The 20,292-nt window shown below is 51.7% G+C and overlaps 2 protein-coding genes across 6 annotated transcripts in view; both read right to left on the bottom strand.

Annotated features, from left to right (window-relative positions):
* Nucleotides 1-2,989: 2,989 nt before the first annotated feature.
* On the bottom strand, nt 2,990-13,392 carry gsdmea (gasdermin Ea). The gene is made up of 10 exons (XM_036516054.1): nt 13,281-13,392; nt 12,051-12,279; nt 11,704-11,896; nt 11,366-11,540; nt 11,083-11,203; nt 10,734-10,889; nt 9,445-9,572; nt 8,870-9,068; nt 3,836-3,909; nt 2,990-3,196 (listed from the first exon to the last, which is right to left on the bottom strand). Exons 2-10 carry the CDS (start codon nt 12,259-12,261, stop codon nt 2,990-2,992), a joined length of 1,464 nt encoding a protein of 487 aa, XP_036371947.1. The 5' UTR covers nt 12,262-12,279; nt 13,281-13,392.
* A 3,291-nt stretch (nt 13,393-16,683) lies between these two features.
* Nucleotides 16,684-20,292, bottom strand: part of osbpl3a (oxysterol binding protein-like 3a) — a 21,966-nt gene continuing 18,357 nt past the window's right edge. For all 5 annotated transcript variants that reach the window (XM_036515920.1, XM_036515919.1, XM_036515921.1 and 2 more), the window contains 4 exons: nt 19,573-19,717; nt 18,373-18,499; nt 17,247-17,369; nt 16,684-16,908 (listed from right to left, as the gene is read on the bottom strand). In XM_036515920.1, coding sequence (XP_036371813.1) covers nt 16,812-16,908; nt 17,247-17,369; nt 18,373-18,499; nt 19,573-19,717 — 492 coding nt within the window. In that variant the 3' untranslated portion in view covers nt 16,684-16,811. The remainder of the gene's footprint in view (nt 16,909-17,246; nt 17,370-18,372; nt 18,500-19,572; nt 19,718-20,292) is intronic.

Here is a 20,292-nt window from a genome sequence, read left to right as displayed (position 1 = left end):
CTGAAGTCGGTTAGCAGGGCTTAAAGCAACAACATTTTTTGAGCCTGAAATGTTTTTTTCTTGGTGGGGGGTAACAAAATAGGACGTGCATTCATTTAGCATTACCACAACAGCTGTAATTCAAAATTGTAAAACAAACAAAAAAAATATAGATACATTAATACAATTTTGTACTACCGTGCTCAAATTAAAAGTGCTTCCTTTTTTTCTTAAACGCTATTAAAAATGAAAGTGCAACTTCAATTAAACTTGGTCGAGTAGCAAGACGCTGTGTTACAAATTTGTCCAAGTGATCATCATAGAATCGGACTAAGACATTGAAAATTCTGTCCATGTTGCGTTTGTGGACTCGTCAACGTTCTGTGAAAACATCTGTTTGGACAGCTTGTGCGCTAAACATTGTCTAATGTGACAGGTAATGTTGTGAGTGGATAGGTAGCTGGCCCGTGTATGCTATTTGACACGCTAAGTTTGGAGAGTGCAGTTCTGTCCTGTGATGTTTTACACAGGTCACTGGCGCTATCCTGAAAGACAGGTCATGTTCCGCTATAAACGCGGACTTTATGATTGCACATGCAGTTTTGGATGGATGAAGCGGCAGCAGCTACAGTGGCCACCAGTGCCGATTTTAGACTCTTTTAGGGGTGCTCAAGCACACCTAAATTTCATCTCAGCACCCCTAAAAAACTCATGTTACTTACTAGTAATTCATTAAAAGTATTATTTTTGTAAATTAAAATATCATATATAGAAAAATATTAATGTAGTAATTGTTATCCAGTGAAATTAGTGATTTAGCAGGGGGATTGAAAGCTTTTGCAAGGCACTGTATGTGTTGCATACCGTTACATTCTCATTAGGGGCTGAGCCCCACTAAAGGTCTGATCCTAGAATCTCCCCTGGTGGCCACAGCTCCCAGTAACGCAGACGTATAACAAAGAGCCCGAACAGCTGCTTTGTGTGAGGGATCTGTATCATGCCGAGACAACACCTTTTGCCGCTTGTCCCATGCTGTATTTTTTTCGAACACACGGTGCAAAGCAGCTCCCGGGCTCCTTTAATTTGTAACAACATAAGCCGAACGTTTGTGCATCATTACCGTTATCATCGAACCAACCCTATTTTCCACCACCCGTTCTATTGTGCTTGTGTCTGCGCCAACCTTCACAAGTTTCCTTTCCATGCTCCGTCTATTTCAATGCATGCTAGCCTATTGTGCAGTAATCAACTCATACAGTCCCCGCAAATACTTCCTTGCACCGCCTCACAGAAAGTTGAAACTAGTTGCAGATTGGATAAGAACAGTGCTCTTGTGCCAGTACGTCGCCTAAACAGACTACCACTGGTTAAAGCTCATCCGAAAAAACACCACATCAGTGATTGTTTTTAATGAAATTGCGTCCCGGTCTGGTAATATCAGAGCTCGTATACGCTAGTAATAATTCATTGCCTGATCTAAAGTCTCTGCACGCCAGATTTCCGGCGTGGGGCCAGAGATCTTTAACCCATGGGGTTAGTGATGCTTTTGAGCTTAGAAAGAAGGTGCAGAAGTCCACTGTGATCTATGCCCACAGTCAGTGCATCTCCACAGATCCCTGCAGCATCTGGATCCCCCATTCTATGCCCACTACATCCACCGAGTCCTCTCCCTCAGTAGATCCGCATGCTATAAAGATCAATGAGTCTGCAATAATGCAATGCATAATCACCCAATCAGAGGATGAGCTGAGATCTCCAACCGCTCGGGTGCAGGAGATGCTGCCACTCTCTGCTGCCTCTACAGGCAGGACACTGTAACAGCAGCCATCCAGCCCCAACACACGACCTGCAAACACGCACCCATGAGAGGCCACGACACAATACTGCAACACTTTATTACAGTCAATAGCATATCTTTAATACATGCATGAGTTCATTTAAATTAACACAATAACACATTTAATAAAAGCTTAATCATATCTAACATTTCTCTATGTCTTCCATTTGTTTTGTTGAGACATTCCAGAGGAGAAAGGTGTAAAATAAACCTGACATGCAGGTGGTTATGGGAGAGAGCACACTGCTCAAGACAGTGAGTCTCTTACACACCAACGAAAGTGCCTGGGTGGACGGACCAAACATTCATAAATCATGTCCGCACTGGGACACGAGTCGGCACACACACGCTTTTCAGCTGACACTTACATGAGGAAGGTCAGCTGACAACAACAATTACATACATATAAAAATAGCTTTTAATATTGTTTTAAATACTCCACGTTTAAAAAGTGTTTTGTCTCGGATTACAGTGCTGGTCAGTAATCCTACGAAACAGCAATAGAATGAGAAACAAGGCAAATGATAGAAATAATAAAATATATTCTGAAAGGCACTTCTTAGGAAGCACACATATAAATATTGACAGCTTTATAGTTTCTAAAAAACTTTCACTCATTGATTCTAACATCTAAGAATTGTGCAAAATTTGTTTTGGTGACAAACTTAACTTTGTGCAAAACAACACATGGTCCTATAGCTTTAGATACTGAAATGTTCCATACATTCAGATAAAAGACAATTTTGCTGCATTATTAATGAATAAATGACATAACATTTATATTTTCATTACATATAAAAAAAGTATGTTTTGACAACTACAATGATTTCATTCATGAAGTTAATATATTGTATTTTCAAATGACAGGCTCTGCTGTATCGCCCCATCTCTCTCTGAGAACATGCTATGATCTCGTTTTCATGCAGTAAGTTTTAGAATAAGTGCATGTGTGAGACTGAGCTTGGAACCACATCCCCTTCTGCTAGTTGATATTACACTGCAAGTGAAAAAGAGCACCTGCTGTTTGTAGCAGATAGGGGAAATGAGGTGACCGCAGTCATTTGAATGTGAATTCACCTTCAGACACTCCGTACAGAAGCTGATACTTCCTCCTGTAAGTTCAGGCAAGAGCTCTCAGACAGGTGGGCGTGGCCCTGCACTCTCTGCGGGGTTCTAACCCCCCACAGCCAGGGCGGCGAGGCCGTGCACCACTACGCACATGATGAGGGGGCGGAGTCCCGGCCGACGCCCGGTCTCTGCCCGCAGCCGGCCCATCTCCTTCCTCAGTGTCACATTGGAGGAGGATAACAGCTGCTCCGCTCTCTGGCACACCCCTTCATCAGCCAGGGCTGACTCCCCATTCACCATCAGGCCATTCACCTGTCAGACCAGAGGAGACGGAATCAGCTGGGCATGCTGGGAAATGGAGTTCCGTGCCTCTCCACTGCATGGGACAGGATGCCCAGTGGGAGTCTGCATTTCACGTGCCCGATCAGAGCTGCTGACCCTGGAAACACTCTCAGAAGTGTTACAGCATCATCTCCACCTGACTACAGGCCCTGAGTCTGAATCAGCGAGTGAGATTCAATGACTGTGACAGCCACCAGATTAGCGCATTCACCAACTGACTTTTCCTTGTTATTCCTGTTTCAGAGACAGCACAGAATGAGGAGATATGCCTCAGGTTTAGCTGTCAGAGAATGAGAGAGTGAGTGGGTCAGTCAGTGAGTCAACAAGTAAGTGGGAGAGTGAAAGAGTGAATCAGTGAAGGTGTAATTCAGGGAGTCAGTGATTCAGTGAGTGAGTGAGTGAGTGAGTCATTAAGTGAGTGAGTGAGTAAGTGAGTGAGTCATTAAGTGAGTGAGTGAGTGAGTCATTAAGTGAGTGAGTGAGTGAGTGAGTCATTAAGTGAGTGAGTGAGTGAGTGAGTGAGAGAGTGAGTGAGAGGGTGAGAGGGTGTGTGAGTGAGAGAGTGAGTGAGAGGGTGAGAGGGTGAGTGAGTGAGTGAGTGAGTCTCACCAGGTCTCGCAGGGATCTGAGCACAGGAGGACTGTAGCAGGCCGCCAGCAGAGAGAGAACAGCGTCACTCATCTCTGATATTTCACAGGAGAGAGACAGATGCACAATGCTCAGCACAGCCTTACAGGGGTGACAACATTACAAGAGCATGATAATGTCACAGGTGAGTGACTGTATCGCAGGTGAGTGACCGTGTTGCAGGTGAGTGACCGTATCGCAGGTGTGTGACCGTATCGCAGGTGAGTGACCGTGTTGCAGGTGAGTGACCGTGTCGCAGGTGTGTGACCGCATCGCAGGTGTGTGACCGTATCGCGGGTGTGTGACCGTATCGCAGGTGTGTGACCGTATCGCGGGTGTGTGACCGTATCGCAGGTGTATCGCAGGTGTGTGACCGTATCGCAGGTGTGTGACCGTATCGCGGGTGTGTGACCGTATCGCGGGTGTGTGACCGTATCGCGGGTGTGTGACCGTATCGCGGGTGTGTGACCGTATCGCGGGTGTGTGACCGTATCGCGGGTGTGTGACCGTATCGCGGGTGTGTGACCGTATCGCAGGTGTGTGACCGTATCGCGGGTGTGTGACCGTATCGCGGGTGTGTGACCGTATCGCAGGTGTGTGACCGTATCGCAGGTGTGTGACCGTATCGCAGGTGAGTGACCGTGTCGCAGGTGTGTGACCGTATCGCAGGTGTGTGACCGTATCGCGGGTGAGTGACCGTATCGCGGGTGAGTGACCGTATCGCGGGTGTGTGACCGTATCGCAGGTGTGTGACCGTATCGCAGGTGAGTGACCGTGTCGCAGGTGTGTGACCGTGTCGCAGGTGAGTGACCGTATCGCAGGTGAGTGACCGTGTCGCAGGTGAGTGACCGTGTCGCAGGTGAGTGACCGTATCGCAGGTGAGTGACCGTGTCGCAGGTGAGTGACCGTATCGCAGGTGAGTGACCGTATCGCAGGTGAGTGACCGTGTCGCAGGTGTGTGACCGTGTCGCAGGTGAGTGACCGTATCGCAGGTGAGTGACCGTGTCGCAGGTGAGTGACCGTGTCGCAGGTGAGTGACCGTATCGCAGGTGAGTGACCGTATCGCGGGTGTGTGACCGTATCGCAGGTGTGTGACCGTATCGCAGGTGAGTGACCGTATCGCGGGTGTGTGACCGTGTCGCAGGTGTGTGACCGTGTCGCAGGTGTGTGACCGTATCGCAGGTGTGTGACCGTGTCGCAGGTGTGTGACCGTGTCGCAGGTGAGTGACCGTATCGCAGGTGAGTGACCGTGTCGCAGGTGTGTGACCGTGTCGCAGGTGAGTGACCGTATCGCAGGTGTGTGACCGTATCGCAGGTGAGTGACCGTGTCGCAGGTGTGTGACCGTATCGCAGGTGTGTGACCGTATCGCAGGTGAGTGACCGTATCGCGGGTGAGTGACCGTATCGCAGGTGTGTGACCGTATCGCAGGTGTGTGACCGTATCGCAGGTGAGTGACCGTGTCGCAGGTGTGTGACCGTGTCGCAGGTGAGTGACCGTATCGCAGGTGAGTGACCGTGTCGCAGGTGAGTGACCGTGTCGCAGGTGAGTGACCGTATCGCAGGTGAGTGACCGTGTCGCAGGTGAGTGACCGTATCGCAGGTGAGTGACCGTATCGCAGGTGAGTGACCGTGTCGCAGGTGTGTGACCGTGTCGCAGGTGAGTGACCGTATCGCAGGTGAGTGACCGTGTCGCAGGTGAGTGACCGTGTCGCAGGTGAGTGACCGTATCGCAGGTGTGTGACCGTGTCGCAGGTGTGTGACCGTATCGCAGGTGTGTGACCGTGTCGCAGGTGAGTGACCGTGTCGCAGGTGTGTGACCGTGTCGCAGGTGTGTGACCGTGTCGCAGGTGTGTGACCGTATCGCAGGTGTGTGACCGTGTCGCAGGTGTGTGACCGTATCGCAGGTGTGTGACCGTGTCGCAGGTGAGTGACCGTATCGCAGGTGAGTGACCGTGTCGCAGGTGTGTGACCGTGTCGCAGGTGAGTGACCGTGTCGCAGGTGTGTGACCGTATCGCAGGTGTGTGACCGTATCGCGGGTGTGTGACCGTATCGCGGGTGTGTGACCGTGTCGCAGGTGAGTGACCGTGTCGCAGGTGAGTGACCGTATCGCAGGTGTGTGACCGTATCGCAGGTGTGTGACCGTATCGCGGGTGTGTGACCGTGTCGCGGGTGTGTGACCGTATCGCGGGTGTGTGACCGTATCGCGGGTGAGTGACCGTGTCGCAGGTGAGTGACCGTATCGCAGGTGTGTGACCGTGTCGCAGGTGAGTGACCGTGTCGCAGGTGAGTGACCGTATCGCAGGTGAGTGACCGTGACGCAGGTGTGTGACCGTATCGCAGGTGAGTGACCGTATCGCAGGTGAGTGACCGTGTCGCAGGTGTATCGCAGGTGTGTGACCGTATCGCGGGTGTGTGACCGTATCGCAGGTGAGTGACCGTGTCGCAGGTGAGTGACCGTATCGCAGGTGAGTGACCGTATCGCAGGTGAGTGACCGTGTCGCAGGTGAGTGACCGTATCGCAGGTGAGTGACCGTATCGCAGGTGTGTGACCGTATCGCAGGTGTGTGACCGTATCGCAGGTGAGTGACCGTGTCGCAGGTGAGTGACCGTGTCGCAGGTGAGTGACCGTGTCGCAGGTGAGTGACCGTATCGCAGGTGAGTGACCGTATCGCAGGTGAGTGACCGTATCGCAGGTGTGTGACCGTATCGCAGGTGAGTGACCGTGTCGCAGGTGAGTGACCGTGTCGCAGGTGAGTGACCGTATCGCAGGTGAGTGACCGTATCGCAGGTGAGTGACCGTGTCGCAGGTGTGTGACCGTGTCGCAGGTGTGTGACCGTATCGCAGGTGTGTGACCGTGTCGCAGGTGAGTGACCGTGTCGCAGGTGAGTGACCGTATCGCAGGTGAGTGACCGTATCGCAGGTGTGTGACCGTATCGCAGGTGTGTGACCGTATCGCAGGTGAGTGACCGTGTCGCAGGTGTGTGACCGTATCGCGGGTGAGTGACCGTATCGCGGGTGTGTGACCGTATCGCAGGTGAGTGACCGTGTCGCAGGTGAGTGACCGTATCGCAGGTGAGTGACCGTATCGCAGGTGAGTGACCGTATCGCAGGTGAGTGACCGTGTCGCAGGTGTGTGACCGTATCGCAGGTGTGTGACCGTGTCGCAGGTGAGTGACCGTGTCGCAGGTGTGTGACCGTGTCGCAGGTGTGTGACCGTATCGCAGGTGTGTGACCGTGTCGCAGGTGAGTGACCGTATCGCAGGTGTGTGACCGTATCGCAGGTGTGTGACCGTATCGCAGGTGAGTGACCGTGTCGCAGGTGAGTGACCGTATCGCAGGTGTGTGACCGTATCGCAGGTGTGTGACCGTATCGCAGGTGTGTGACCGTGTCGCAGGTGTGTGACCGTGTCGCAGGTGTGTGACCGTATCGCAGGTGTGTGACCGTATCGCAGGTGTGTGACCGTATCGCAGGTGAGTGACCGTGTCGCAGGTGAGTGACCGTATCGCAGGTGTGTGACCGTATCGCGGGTGTGTGACCGTATCGCGGGTGTGTGACCGTATCGCGGGTGTGTGACCGTGTCGCAGGTGTATGACCGTATCGCAGGTGTGTGACCGTATCGCAGGTGAGTGACCGTGTCTCAGGTGTGTGACCGTGTCGCGGGTGTGTGACCGTATCGCGGGTGTGTGACCGTATCGCAGGTGAGTGACCGTATCGCAGGTGAGTGACCGTATCGCGGGTGTGTGACCGTATCGCAGGTGAGTGACCGTGTCGCGGGTGTGTGACCGTATCGCAGGTGAGTGACCGTGTCGCAGGTGAGTGACCGTATCGCAGGTGAGTGACCGTGTCGCAGGTGAGTGACCGTGTCGCAGGTGTGTGACCGTATCGCGGGTGTGTGACCGTATCGCGGGTGTGTGACCGTATCGCAGGTGAGTGACCGTATCGCAGGTGAGTGACCGTGTCGCGGGTGTGTGACCGTATCGCAGGTGAGTGACCGTGTCGCGGGTGTGTGACCGTGTCGCAGGTGTGTGACCGTATCGCAGGTGTGTGACCGTATCGCAGGTGAGTGACCGTGTCGCGGGTGTGTGACCGTGTCGCAGGTGTGTGACCGTATCGCAGGTGAGTGACCGTATCGCAGGTGAGTGACCGTGTCGCAGGTGAGTGACCGTATCGCAGGTGTGTGACCGTATCGCGGTTGTGTGACCGTATCGCAGGTGAGTGACCGTGTCGCGGGTGTGTGACCGTGTCGCAGGTGAGTGACCGTATCGCAGGTGAGTGACCGTATCGCAGGTGAGTGACCGTGTCGCAGGTGTGTGACCGTATCGCGGGTGTGTGACCGTATCGCAGGTGAGTGACCGTGTCGCAGGTGAGTGACCGTGTCGCAGGTGTGTGACCGTATCGCAGGTGAGTGACCGTATCGCAGGTGTGTCGCAGGTGTGTGACCGTATCGCGGGTGAGTGACCGTATCGCAGGTGAGTGACCGTATCGCAGGTGTGTGACCGTGTCGCAGGTGAGTGACCGTATCGCAGGTGTGTCGCAGGTGTGTGACCGTATCGCAGGTGTGTGACCGTATCGCGGGTGAGTGACCGTATCGCAGGTGTGTGACCGTGTCGCAGGTGAGTGACCGTGTCGCAGGTGAGTGACCGTGTCGCAGGTGTGTGACCGTATCGCAGGTGTGTGACCGTATCGCAGGTGAGTGACCGTATCGCAGGTGAGTGACCGTGTCGCAGGTGTGTGACCGTATCGCAGGTGAGTGACCGTATCGCAGGTGTGTGACCGTGTCGCAGGTGAGTGACCGTATCGCGGGTGTGTGACCGTATCGCGGGTGTGTGACCGTGTCGCAGGTGAGTGACCGTATCGCAGGTGAGTGACCGTATCGCGGGTGAGTGACCGTATCGCAGGTGAGTGACCGTGTCGCAGGTGAGTGACCGTATCGCGGGTGTGTGACCGTGTCGCAGGTGAGTGACCGTATCGCAGGTGAGTGACCGTATCGCGGGTGTGTTCCGGCATCCTCACCCTCCACAGCACTGATGAGCAGGTGCATGGCGGTGAGGAGAGGGGAGATGGCAGGACTGTCAGTCTGGTCCTGACCCGCCCCTTTCAGCCCGCTGAGCTGCAGCAGGTCCAGCAGCTCTCTGACCATGCCCCTCTGAGCAGGTGATAACTCCTCCAACTGTCCAACGCTGGGAGTCTCTCCACTGAGCCACTCATTCAGCTGAGGGGGGCACGGATCTTAGATTAGTGTTCATATAATTAACATCACTATACCCTTTTCCCACTGCAGGGCTGGAACCAGGCTGGCTCATTATACCCCTTTCCCACTGCAGGGCTGGAACCAGGCTGGCTCATTATACCCCTTTCCCACTGTAGAGCTGGAACCAGGCTGGCTCATTATACCCCTTTCCCACTGTAGAGCTGGAACCAGGCTGGCTCATTATACCACTTTCCCACTGTAGAGCTGGAACCAGCCTGGCTCATTATACCCCTTTCCCACTGTAGAGCTGGAACCAGGCTGGCTCATTATACCACTTTCCCACTGTAGAGCAGGAATCAATCACTGAAAAAAACGTGCTCCGTGCTGGGGAACTCACCGTGCCTTCCAGCATGGTTAGCACCTCTCTGTCCAGCAGTACCTCCTTCAGGAGCAGGAACAGTTTGGACCGGGTCGGCACCGGGAGATCCGCCAGCTGCTGGAAATGAACCTTCAGCCCCTGCAGGTCTGAGAGAGAGGGAAAAGAGTGCAGGTGAACCCGACCCGCACCTTACCTGCTGCACTGGCGGGTCAGATACAGCAGGACCTGTGAAGCCTCTGCATTGTGTGCAATGTGTCTGCCTTCTTAAGGGTAAGAACAAACATTCACTCATCCAATAACAACGCTGCAAAGGTTTGACTCATCCAATCACAACACAGCAACAGTCTGACTTGTACTGGGCCAGCCATACTGAGAGATGTGGAGAACCTAAAATGTTCCCAACTAACGCACATAAAAATAAATACTTCTGATAAAACAATAAACACAAATGAAAAAACAACATGAATAAAACAGTGTGTAAAATGTAACAATAGACTCCTCAACATGGTGAGCTGCAAAAAGCACCTTTAAAATGTAGATATGGGCACAGCTATTGCATTAGAATACATTTAGTCAAAATTCAAATAAAGAAACCAGAACTGTGATAAAATATAAGATGTTATCTGTTGTCAGAATAAATTATAAATTATGTTAAAATTTGTACTGTGATTGGATTGACTAGAAAGTAGCATTTCCAGCAGTTAGAGGAAGGAAGGAAATGAGAAGAGTCATTCTGAGCAGAAGCAAAGATCCCTTTCAGATTTCTCCGGAATTCATAATTACATTTAAATACTTTTATTAAATACATTTATTTATAAAACTGAAAAACCTGTGAGATGGTTATACAAATGTTGTACATCACTGCATGTTCTAAACCACTCAAAAATGAAGACGTTTAGGGCCCTGTTCTGACTCGGCGACTCGTACAGACTCAGACTCGGGTTTGGCAGAACGGTTTCAGCACTTTTCTTACGGACAGACACTCTCTGGCTCAGTTCAGACATGCACAAGTCGGGGTTTTATTCAAAAGGGGTTTAACGTGTTTGTTCGACTGCTACACACAGTGAAAGGGGGAATAACAGGCAGCTGCCTTATAACAACATATAATAACTTTATACTTCATACAAAATCACAGTTAATATATTATTTGTGTTTAACATTACTCAACATCAAACAAAAGTATAATGTTTAACCACAGTGAGTGAGGCACAGTGAGTTACAGTAAGATATATTCTTTAAAGGATTCCTTCATGTACACACACTCACACACACGTGTGTGCACATGTCCAGGGATGTGGGCGGGGTACCTTTCTGCAGGATAATGATTGGTTCCCTCCCAGGATCTGAGCCCATCCCATCCACCATGTCCATCTCTGACACGACCGCCAGGGGGTTCTGGGGTCGAGACCCTGTCCTTCCATCCACCTCAAACCCTCCAGGAGTGTCTGGCTGCAGGCAGAGCTCTGTACAGACAGACAGACAGACAGACAGACAGAGAGAGAGAGAGAGAGAGACAGAGACACACACACATGCACAGACAGATTTATTTATTTTGGTGCCTTGTCACAGAAAGCTAGTGATGCGCTAGAAACTAAAATTGACCAACAGCACCTTACTAATATTAAAATGATATAAGATACACAGACACAAACTCACCAAACTGTCCGCTGAGCTTCACCTCCAGCTCAATGAGACTGTATGCGAGGACTGTCCCTGCGGGGATCTCCATGGAAATGTTACTGTCCATCCCAACGCTTCCGTTCTCCTGCACAGACACCTGAAAACACACATAGCGGTAACTCTGACGCTGTACACCCCGTCTGTCTCACCCCGTCGGTCTCACCCCATCGGTCTCACCCCGTAGGTCTCACCCCGTAGGTCTCACCCCGTAGGTCTCACCCCGTCGGTCTCACCCCGTCGGTCTCAGGTGAGCTCGTACCTGCACAGGCCCCGGTCCCAGCAGCCCCAGCATGGCGCCACAGGTGCTCAGCTCCTTCACCTGCTGCGAGATGGAGCACGGCTGTGTGGAGACGATCCGCTCCTTCAGAACCGCCACCACGTCCCGCTGCCGCCCCCGGGTCTGCCGCAGCAGCCGGTGATCCAGGTTCAGAACCCTGCGGACCACGGACCACAACACAAAACACAGAACACAGGTACAGGTACAGGTGAGGTGTATGTGTGGTACAGGTGAGGTGTATGTGTGGTACAGGTGAGGTGTAGCAGCAGATGGGGCACAGGTGTAGTGTTGGTCTGACACAGGTGTGGTGCAGGTCTGACCTGTCCCTGCAGTCCTGCAGCAGTTTCTGGACATCCGCTTCCTGTTTTTTCAGATTGCCAAAGGAGGACTGCAGTTTGGAGGATCCCCGCCCCTCCAAGCTGAGATTCACCTGCCCCGCCCCGGCCTCCAGCTTCCCAGACACAGTGTCCCTAAACGTCCCCTCGTACCTGAGGAAGTCTGACTCCTCCACACCTGCAGGAGAGCAAAGCTTCAGGTCACCTGTGGCCCCTGTCACCTGGCCACCTGCGGCCAGGGACACACTGTGTCTAACACAGCACTGCGCTGAGCGTCCAGCAGCTCACAGCTGGGTGTGTCTGGAGTGGGCGTGGCTTACAGGTGGGCATACCTGGGTTGATGGGTGTGTCCCCGTCTAGCACGTCGCTCAGGGTGAAGTCGGACGGCAGGTACTTGGGTCTCTGCCAGAACCAGAGACGGTTGCGTTTGATGACCAGCGACAGCAGGTTCAGCTTGTCAGAGTTGTTCAGGCGCGTCACAGGGATAAGACATCCCTCCGGGTCGATCTGACGGACGAAGTTTCCGGTGGCTTTCGCGAACATGGCTGCGAGATCATACACCTGCCGAGAACAGCGACACCCCGTCACCGTCTGTATCCCTGCTAAACGCGTTACAGGCGCTGCTTCCAAACTGTGTTTAGTAATCCTCTTGCCTCGCTGCTACAAGAATGCTAAGCCTGCAAGAGCTGGCACAGGATGAGTGAACATTAACCGGACGGGAATGCAAAACTGTTTTCTGAAATATGTAGGTCAGCTCAGAAAAGTCATTTCGAGAGGCCCCTGAAAAAGAACCCTTGCAAGAGGCAGAGCTCAGTCGAGTTTTGCGGCTTTTGATACACCATGCTTTCCCTTGCTTGTACTCATATTTAAACTCGTGTCTGGAAAGCTTCTGGTGGCTTGTTTCGCGCTACATTCATCTCAGCAAAACCGACATTTCGGCAAATGATGAGCATGATCGCGTGTTAAAGCTCGGACGATGAATCAGGAATCGCGAGCACAGCCCCCGGTGGACGGACGGGCTCCGTGTCCCTCTTAGACCGGAATTCCCCGCCTGATGCTGCCAAGGAGAGGGGAGAAACAGCTTTCCACCCGGGCACGGGAGTGGGCGTACTCCTTCACATTTCATAACCACAATAAAAGAGATTCTGGCGTATTAATCAACAGCAGACTATGAGAAGACGTTGTATTCACCTCTCTACACCTCACACTTGCAATACAGGTCATAGCAAAAAACACGCAGCATAGCTTTTCCTTCTGAAAAACAAGGCACCGTTACTATATAATCATATTCGTCTATTATATAACATGTATCTGTCATATGCTTTATCTGTAACAGAAATAAACGTCAGAAGCACAAACTATAAAGAATCAAAATCGTATACCCCGCTACCTTCTTAACTGTAGTTTTATCATTATACAGACGCGTTACTGAAATGGCAACTTATCGGAACACTGCTGACAAGTGTACATGGAGGTAACCGCACTCCGAAGAGCTGATCATGTAAACACGTGGCTTTACACAGTTTGTCGAAAATGGCCCAAACTAACATAAGAAGACCTACCAGCGGTATCGACCCAATCGCAAGGCTCTGTATTTGGAAGCTGTCACTGACGCGTTTTGGTCCCAGATCGAGGTCCTGCCTCTGCGCTGCTTCCACGGCCGGAGATGCTGCGCGATGCTCCTCAAAGTTACGAAGCGGTCACCTTCTTTCCCGAACACTGACGTGTGCCCGCCCCTGTCATATTCTGATTGGCAGGTAAGTTTCTAGACTATTCCGATAGGGTGAGAGAAGTGCCAGTCAGCAGCGACCCCCTAAGTAAACCTAAACCATCTCGGTTTGGCTACTGCGCCGCCTCCGCGGCTGCTGCCAGCGAGCTACATCAGATGAAAACCAGCTGCTGAAACAAGAACGGACTTGTTTGCTTCAAAAAAATGTTAATAAACAATGCCTTAATAAACATTGTCTTTCATACAAGTATAGTTCTGACATTTACAGTGAGCAGACTCTCGGGTCTGTTCAACCTAGATTTCTAGGTTTTCTCACACTACTTTAGTTCTGTAGACTTCGTACCGCAGAAGGTTTTGTTTTGATTCATAAAACAGACAAATATGTGCAAAGACACCATTGTAATTACGCTAATCTACCGTTAGAATTTCCTGCCAAAAGTTTCAATATGTGTGTGTTTGCGCTACTCAGCGCCAGCAGTCACGGCACTTACATTAATCACCTGCTTTAAAGGGCAACATGTGCGATCTCGCTCAGCGATGCAGGAACAGGGTCCTGCACGGAGAGAAACCCAGGCTTTCCGCTCTGGACCATGTTCATGGATGTGGGTGCACTTCTCCTCCTCCCGAACCTTCACCTGCAGCTTCACCTGTACCTAAAGCTGGACACGATGCGCAGGGATGGTCTCTCCTCTCTCACACTCAGTTAAGAACTTATTTCTGAGCGGAAGCAGACAAATACGTGGTTTTATGTGTGAGTTCCACGAGCTTTCAGACGGGTGTGCACAGCCGTCAACAGGTCACGGGCTCCCGAAGGTCAAAGTTCACTTTACAGAAGAGCGCAAGAAAAGGAAGTGATGGGTTTCGTAGGAATACAGAGCTTTATGGCTTTAAAGGACAATTTTAATTTAGCTAATGCAAATCAAGACCCTTACAGGACCTACGTCAAACAAAGCACTTTCACATTGCAACAATGATTTTGGTACCATTAACAACCAAATACAAACACACACATTTTCAGTTGTTCAATGAAGGATTTTTTTTTGGTTTGATAAAAGCCAAGAATGTTAATTCTGTGAACCACGCTCACACGCCTGGGCAGAGACTGGCTGAACTGAGGGGAAAGCTGCCCTGCAGACACTGTGGCCTTAGGGGTCCAGGGTAAAGTAGGTGTTTTCTATAATCCCAGTCTCAGCCTGATGTTGGGCTAAAAAGAGAGAGTTTCAGTTCTGCCGGGGAATGAATGATTGTTAAATATTAGTTTACTTGTGGAGTTTACAGACCAGGCCAGGGGTGATCTTAAAAAACACCAAACACCCTCCTGATCATGACTATAGTCATGAATGGCCTTATTAAGTGGTCCACTCATATGTATGGTTCATTGGTCACCCTGACCACAGTTTGTGTTACAATGACCACATGAAAACCAAACTAACAGCTTGTCCCTCTAAGGAAAGATCATAGGCACCTGTAATACTTTTGCCTTTCAAAACTACAATCATAACAGCTGTGCTTTTACTCTTAAAATCAGGCGCACATCAACATTGTTACTGTGAAACTTTAGCACAGTGAATAATAAGTAGAGACATGTAAATGATTTTAAATAAATGTCACATTATTGCTTCATCATTGAGTTGTGCCCTGTTTGAGGTAATGTCAACTTTCACATCACTTTTCTTGGCTGACCGTTGTGTAGGGGCAGTCAGACTGATTTGTGAATGACACTGAACTTCCTCTTTGATGTCAGGGTGACCTAGGACACACCCCCTCTTCTGCAGGCCCGTCCGTCACAACTTACCATGGGCGGAGCCTCCACAGCGAACCCTTAACCCCATTGGCAGCTACAGCCCAGCATTATAAACCCGGAGCGTGGCCTGTATCCGTGAACATGCACTGATGGTCCCTCAAGCCAAAAATCCCCCTCACCCCCACCACCCCCTCAAGGAAATTCTGGTGTTTGATGCATTCATGCTTAGCAAAGTGGGGTGGCCCCTTCTGCACACAGCAGCACAGCGTCTTTAATGTTGCCACTGGAAAACAGGGAACTGAGCTCAGACAGGAGGAAGCTGGAGCTACAAACTGCAAAGAGCCTTTTTCCCATCTGCTGTTTGAGATTTATCATCGCTTTCAGAGGAAGTAGGACTGCTTCCCCCTCCCAACACCCCCGTGCCCCTGGCCCCGCCCTGCAGCGGGAGGTGTGAGCCCCGGCTCTGCACCCCGAACCTCCGCAGACGGGGCCTCTTACTGTCAGTTGCATCAGAACAGCTGGAGCTGAGCACAGCAATGAAAACGGAAAGAAGCAAGTAAACAAAGACACTCCCTTTCGGGTGACTCTGCCTGCCTGCGTGTGTGTGTGTGTGTGTGTGTGTGTGCGTGCGTGCGTGCGTGTGTGTATGTATGTGCGTGTGCTTGTAAAGTATTATTTGTCTATACCATAATGAAGAGAACAATATTGGTAAACACACACAGATCTCACAGACATTTATGTAATCTATGTTATTGTAGGTATTTGATGATTTTCCATAGTTTCTATGTTGACTTACTTTCAGATTAGCACACGTTAACTTGTGTTTATGCTTTAATGGTGTTGTGCATGCACTTGCTGGTTTGGGAGTGTGACCTTGGTGGGGGGGCGTGGCTCAGTGCTGATTCAGAAATATGATACCTACAGTCAAACCTCACTCAGAGGAGCCAATCACAGCCATTCAGTGAGATGAGCTGATTAGAGGAAGTGTTTATTAGAGGAGTGTGTCCAACACAGAAGGGCTCCATACATCGAACAGCACATAGGATAGACATGTAAAAACTGCTGAGGTGGATGAGTCTTTAACTGCCGGGGCAGCAGGGAGCGCTGATACGGGCAGTCTCTCAGCTCCATTTCACTTCAGAGGAAGAGCAGGTCAGAGCTGGACCTCTCAGAGCAGACAGGAGAGCCACACTCCGCACACGGCATCAGAGACACGCAGGGGACAGGGACAGACAGGAAAGACATCACACAGAACCCGCTTCTGCATATTTCCTCTGAGTCGGTATGAGGACGGGAAGAGTCTGTTTTTAGAGTTCTGCATTAAGGCATTGGAATGCACAGTGGCAAGGGCGGGGCATCAAGGGGAGAGGGCGGGGCACCGAGGAAGAGGGGGCGGGGCACAGAGGAAGAGGGGGCGGGGCACAGAGGAAGAGGGGGCGGGGCACAGAGGAAGAGGGGCGGGGCACCGAGGGAGATGGGGCGGGGCATCAAGGGGAGAGGGCGGGGCACCGAGGAAGAGGGGGCAGGGCACCGAGGGAGAGAGGGAGCGGTGCCTTCCCTGGTACCAGCCCAGGTGATGGCGCCAGCAGGTTGGGGTCAGGGGTGGAGTTGAGGGCGGAGTCACCACAGCACAGGACAGTCCAGGCAGGCGAAACCCGGGTCCCGCCGCAGGTCCCAGTAGGTGCCATTGCTGACCCATGCATCATCCTCACACTTCCTGCAAACAAGGAAACGCAACATCACAAGTGTGTGTGAGCGAGTGTGGGAGTAAGAATACATACATGTATATGTGTAAGTGTGTGTGTGTGCGTGCGTGCAACCGTACATGAAGAAGCAGGGCTGGTGCGTGTGCGTGTGCGTGTGCGTGTGTGTGTGTGTGTGTGTGTGTGTGTGTGTGTGTGTGTGTACTTGAAGAAGCGGGGCTGGTGTGTGTGTGTGTGTGTGTGTGTGTGTGTACTTGAAGAAGCGGGGCTGGTGTGTGTGTGTGTGTGTGTGTGTGTGTGTACTTGAAGAAGCGGGGCTGGTGTGTGTGTGTGTGTGTGTGTGTGTGCGTACTTGAAGAAGCGGGGCTGGTGCGTCATGCTGTTCTCCTCCAGGACTCTCCTTCGGTCTCTCTGCAGCTGCTCGATTCTCTGCTTCTGCACCTCTGCAGCCTCCACATTGCCCTCCTCCAGCAGCCTGCCAGAACACACACACATCATCCGTCACTCACACCTACACCCCTGACCCCTGACCCCTACCCCTCACCTTCACCCCTAACCCAAACCTTCACCCCTCACCCTCACCCCTAACCCAAGCCACCATCCTAACACTAACCCTCCACACCGAGAGAGACACCAGGCTACACTCACTCTGCCTCAGAGAGAGAGAGAGAGAAACCAGGCTGTACTCACTCTGCCTCAGAGAGAGACACCAGGCTGTACCTCTCTCTGCCTCAGAAAGGGAGAGAGACACCGGGCTGCACCTCTCTCTGCCTCAGAAAGGGAGAGAGAGAGAGAGACACTGGGCTGCACCTCACTCTGTCCCAGTGTTCAAATTTAGAATAGAATTCTTCCTCCAGATTGTGCAGAGACACCAGGAGTTCCACTCCCTTTAAGGGAGAGTTTAGCTGCAGCGGACGTGACAGGTGGGAGAGTTTCCAAGCTTCTTTTCCCAGAGTCTCAGCCTCCCTGAGATGCCATCCATTAAGGGTCAGAGGTCAGGTGTGATTCTATTGCCCGTGACAGACTGAAGGATGATGTCGTCTGAATCTACTGAGCTCAGTGATAACAAACCAAAGTCCATTAGTACCACAGCCTGTGACGAGAATACTCTCCTTTCATGAACCCAGATCTCACACTGTAACGCATCACCTTCCCATAACCCTTCAGGCACGGCCAGTGATGCCGTCTCTGTGACTCCGGCAGCTGCAGCCTCACTGCGGCCTGCTCAGGTGGAACCACAGAGTGTGTCAGACAGGTAAAGCACCGGCTGTTTCCGCTGTCTTAGTAATACGAGAACAGCCTGTCCCGCTGAGGGAACTGGAATTAGAATGTGACCCTTCACCTCTCCCCGTGACACAGCTGTGACCTTTCACCTCACAGCTGTGACCCTTCACCTCTCCCCGTGACACAGCTGTGAGCCTTCACCTCTCCCCGTGACACAGCTGTGAGCTCAGCACCTGGCTGAGATGGTCTCGCACCTCTGGTCCAGTCTGAAGCGTGTGTCAGTAGGGGGCAGCAGTGGTTTCAGGGCAGGATCCAGCTCATTCAGCTCCATGGCAAACTTAGTGAAGCCGTAGTACTGAGCATGGTCTGGAGGCACGGGGTCTGCAGAGAGAGAGAGAATACATAACACACTCTCTCTCTCACACACACACACACAGTATAAAACACACACACACACACACACACACCCACACACACAGTATAAAACACACACACACACAGACACACACAGTATAAAAACACACACACACACGTACATATGGGAAATTCGGGGAAAACACTTGGATACACGACACAGGAGGGGAATTACAAACTTTCACTTTACATTAGACTAACTTGGAAATATCGAATACACGGGGAATAACCAAAACCCTTTCAAAGTGTTATTTCTGAATAACATAACTCCCAGGCCAAATCTGCCCACTCATTTCTGATGCAGAGAAAGCTGCTGTCACCCTCAAAGAATGATAAAGTGGCCAGTGAGAGAAGGTTCATCTCACCCGATCTCTGGATGAAGCCGCTTTCTGTGCAGGGCAGGAAACTCAGATCGACTCTTTCACCCGCTCTGTAGCTGACAAACTGCCAAAGGCGTAGCGCTTTTTCTTGGTAAAAGATCATTCTTTTCTCCATCTCTCAATCTGATCCACATGCAGTCCCATCTATTTAGGGTCACATACATACCCCCCCCCCCCCCCCGCCTCCCCCTACGATGACCCAGCAGGAAGTGATGTGGGTGTAAGGTGCCCCGCCCATAAACAGGCAGCTGTATGTGCAGTCCCTCAGCTGCTGACCACACCCTCAGCCTCGTTAGCAAAGGCAATTAAACACATTAAATGAATATTCTTTTTACTACTTTGTTTATGATGATAAATAAATGTACTTAATTCTTTCAAGCAGTAACTTTCAAAATTGTGAAAAATAATTTCCTTCCTTGTTTCCTTGTTTACTGAGGAAATCTTCACATATCATGATTTCCAATATTCTGGGCTATGAACAGAACTTCAATGCACACACACACACACACACACACACAGGCGCGCGGAGGTGTGTTATGGATGTACTGTAAGTGTTACAGGCAGGCTATGGGTGTGTTGTCGGCTTGCTGTGGGCAGGCTGTGGATGTATTGTGGGCAGGTTTCGCGTGTGATTGATGGCCCAGGGGACCAGTCACTCACTCGCTCTCCATACACAGGTGGCGGTGGGCGGGGCCCCGCAGTACACGCTCTCGTTCCACTTCCCGAACAGCGTGTGGACGACCCGCTCCGTCTGGTCTGTCACCACGCCCTGCACCTCGTTCACGCTGCCGCTCCAGTACCTCGCCTGTGACAGGAACACCCACAAAACAGGCAGTGACCCCTAACTGTCCCAGCACCCTCCTGCCCCCCCCCCAACTGTCCCAGCACCCTCCTGCCCCCCCCCCAACTGTCCCAGCACCCTACTGCCCCCCCCAACTGTCCCAGCACCCTCCTGCCCCCTCCCACTGTCCCACCACTCTACTGCCCCCCACTGTCCCAGCACCCTACTGCCCCCCCCCACTGTCCCAGCACCCTACTGCCCCCCCCCCCACTGTCCCACTGTCCCACCACCCTACTGCCCCCCCCCCACTGTCCCTACTGCTGATCTCACTGTACAGCAGTATGCTCTTACTCACTGGTAACGGTGATAACACTATGCTGTACAGCAACATGGTCTCTCTCCCTGGTGAGGGCAATAAGGCTACGCTGTACAGCAGCGTGGTCTCTCTCCCTGGTGAGGGCGATAAGGCTATGCTGTACAGCAGCGTGGTCTCTCTCCCTGGTGAGGGCGATAAGGCTACGCTGTACAGCAGCGTGGTCTCTCTCCCTGGTGAGGGCAATAAGGCTATGCTGTACAGCAACATGGTCTCTCTCCCTGGT

Source organism: Megalops cyprinoides, chromosome 21 (genome assembly GCF_013368585.1).
Source record: "Megalops cyprinoides isolate fMegCyp1 chromosome 21, fMegCyp1.pri, whole genome shotgun sequence".
NCBI classification, from domain to species: Eukaryota; Metazoa; Chordata; class Actinopteri; order Elopiformes; family Megalopidae; genus Megalops; species Megalops cyprinoides.
This window is presented reverse-complemented; position numbering and strand designations above follow the sequence as displayed.

What these genes read in the sequence shown, in the direction of transcription:
- gsdmea (XM_036516054.1), bottom strand. Translation starts at nt 12,261, where the DNA reads ATGTTCGCGAAAGCCACCGGAAACTTCGTCCGTCAGATCGACCCGGAG. An exon ending in AATCATTATCCTGCAGAAAG is followed by an intron (nt 9,573 to 10,733) that starts GTACCCCGCCCA and finishes CCTCTCTCTCAG; the next exon opens with ACCTGCAGGGGCTGAAGGTT. An exon ending in TCAGATCCCTGCGAGACCTG is followed by an intron (nt 3,197 to 3,835) that starts GTGAGACTCACT and finishes CTGGTCTGACAG; the next exon opens with GTGAATGGCCTGATGGTGAA.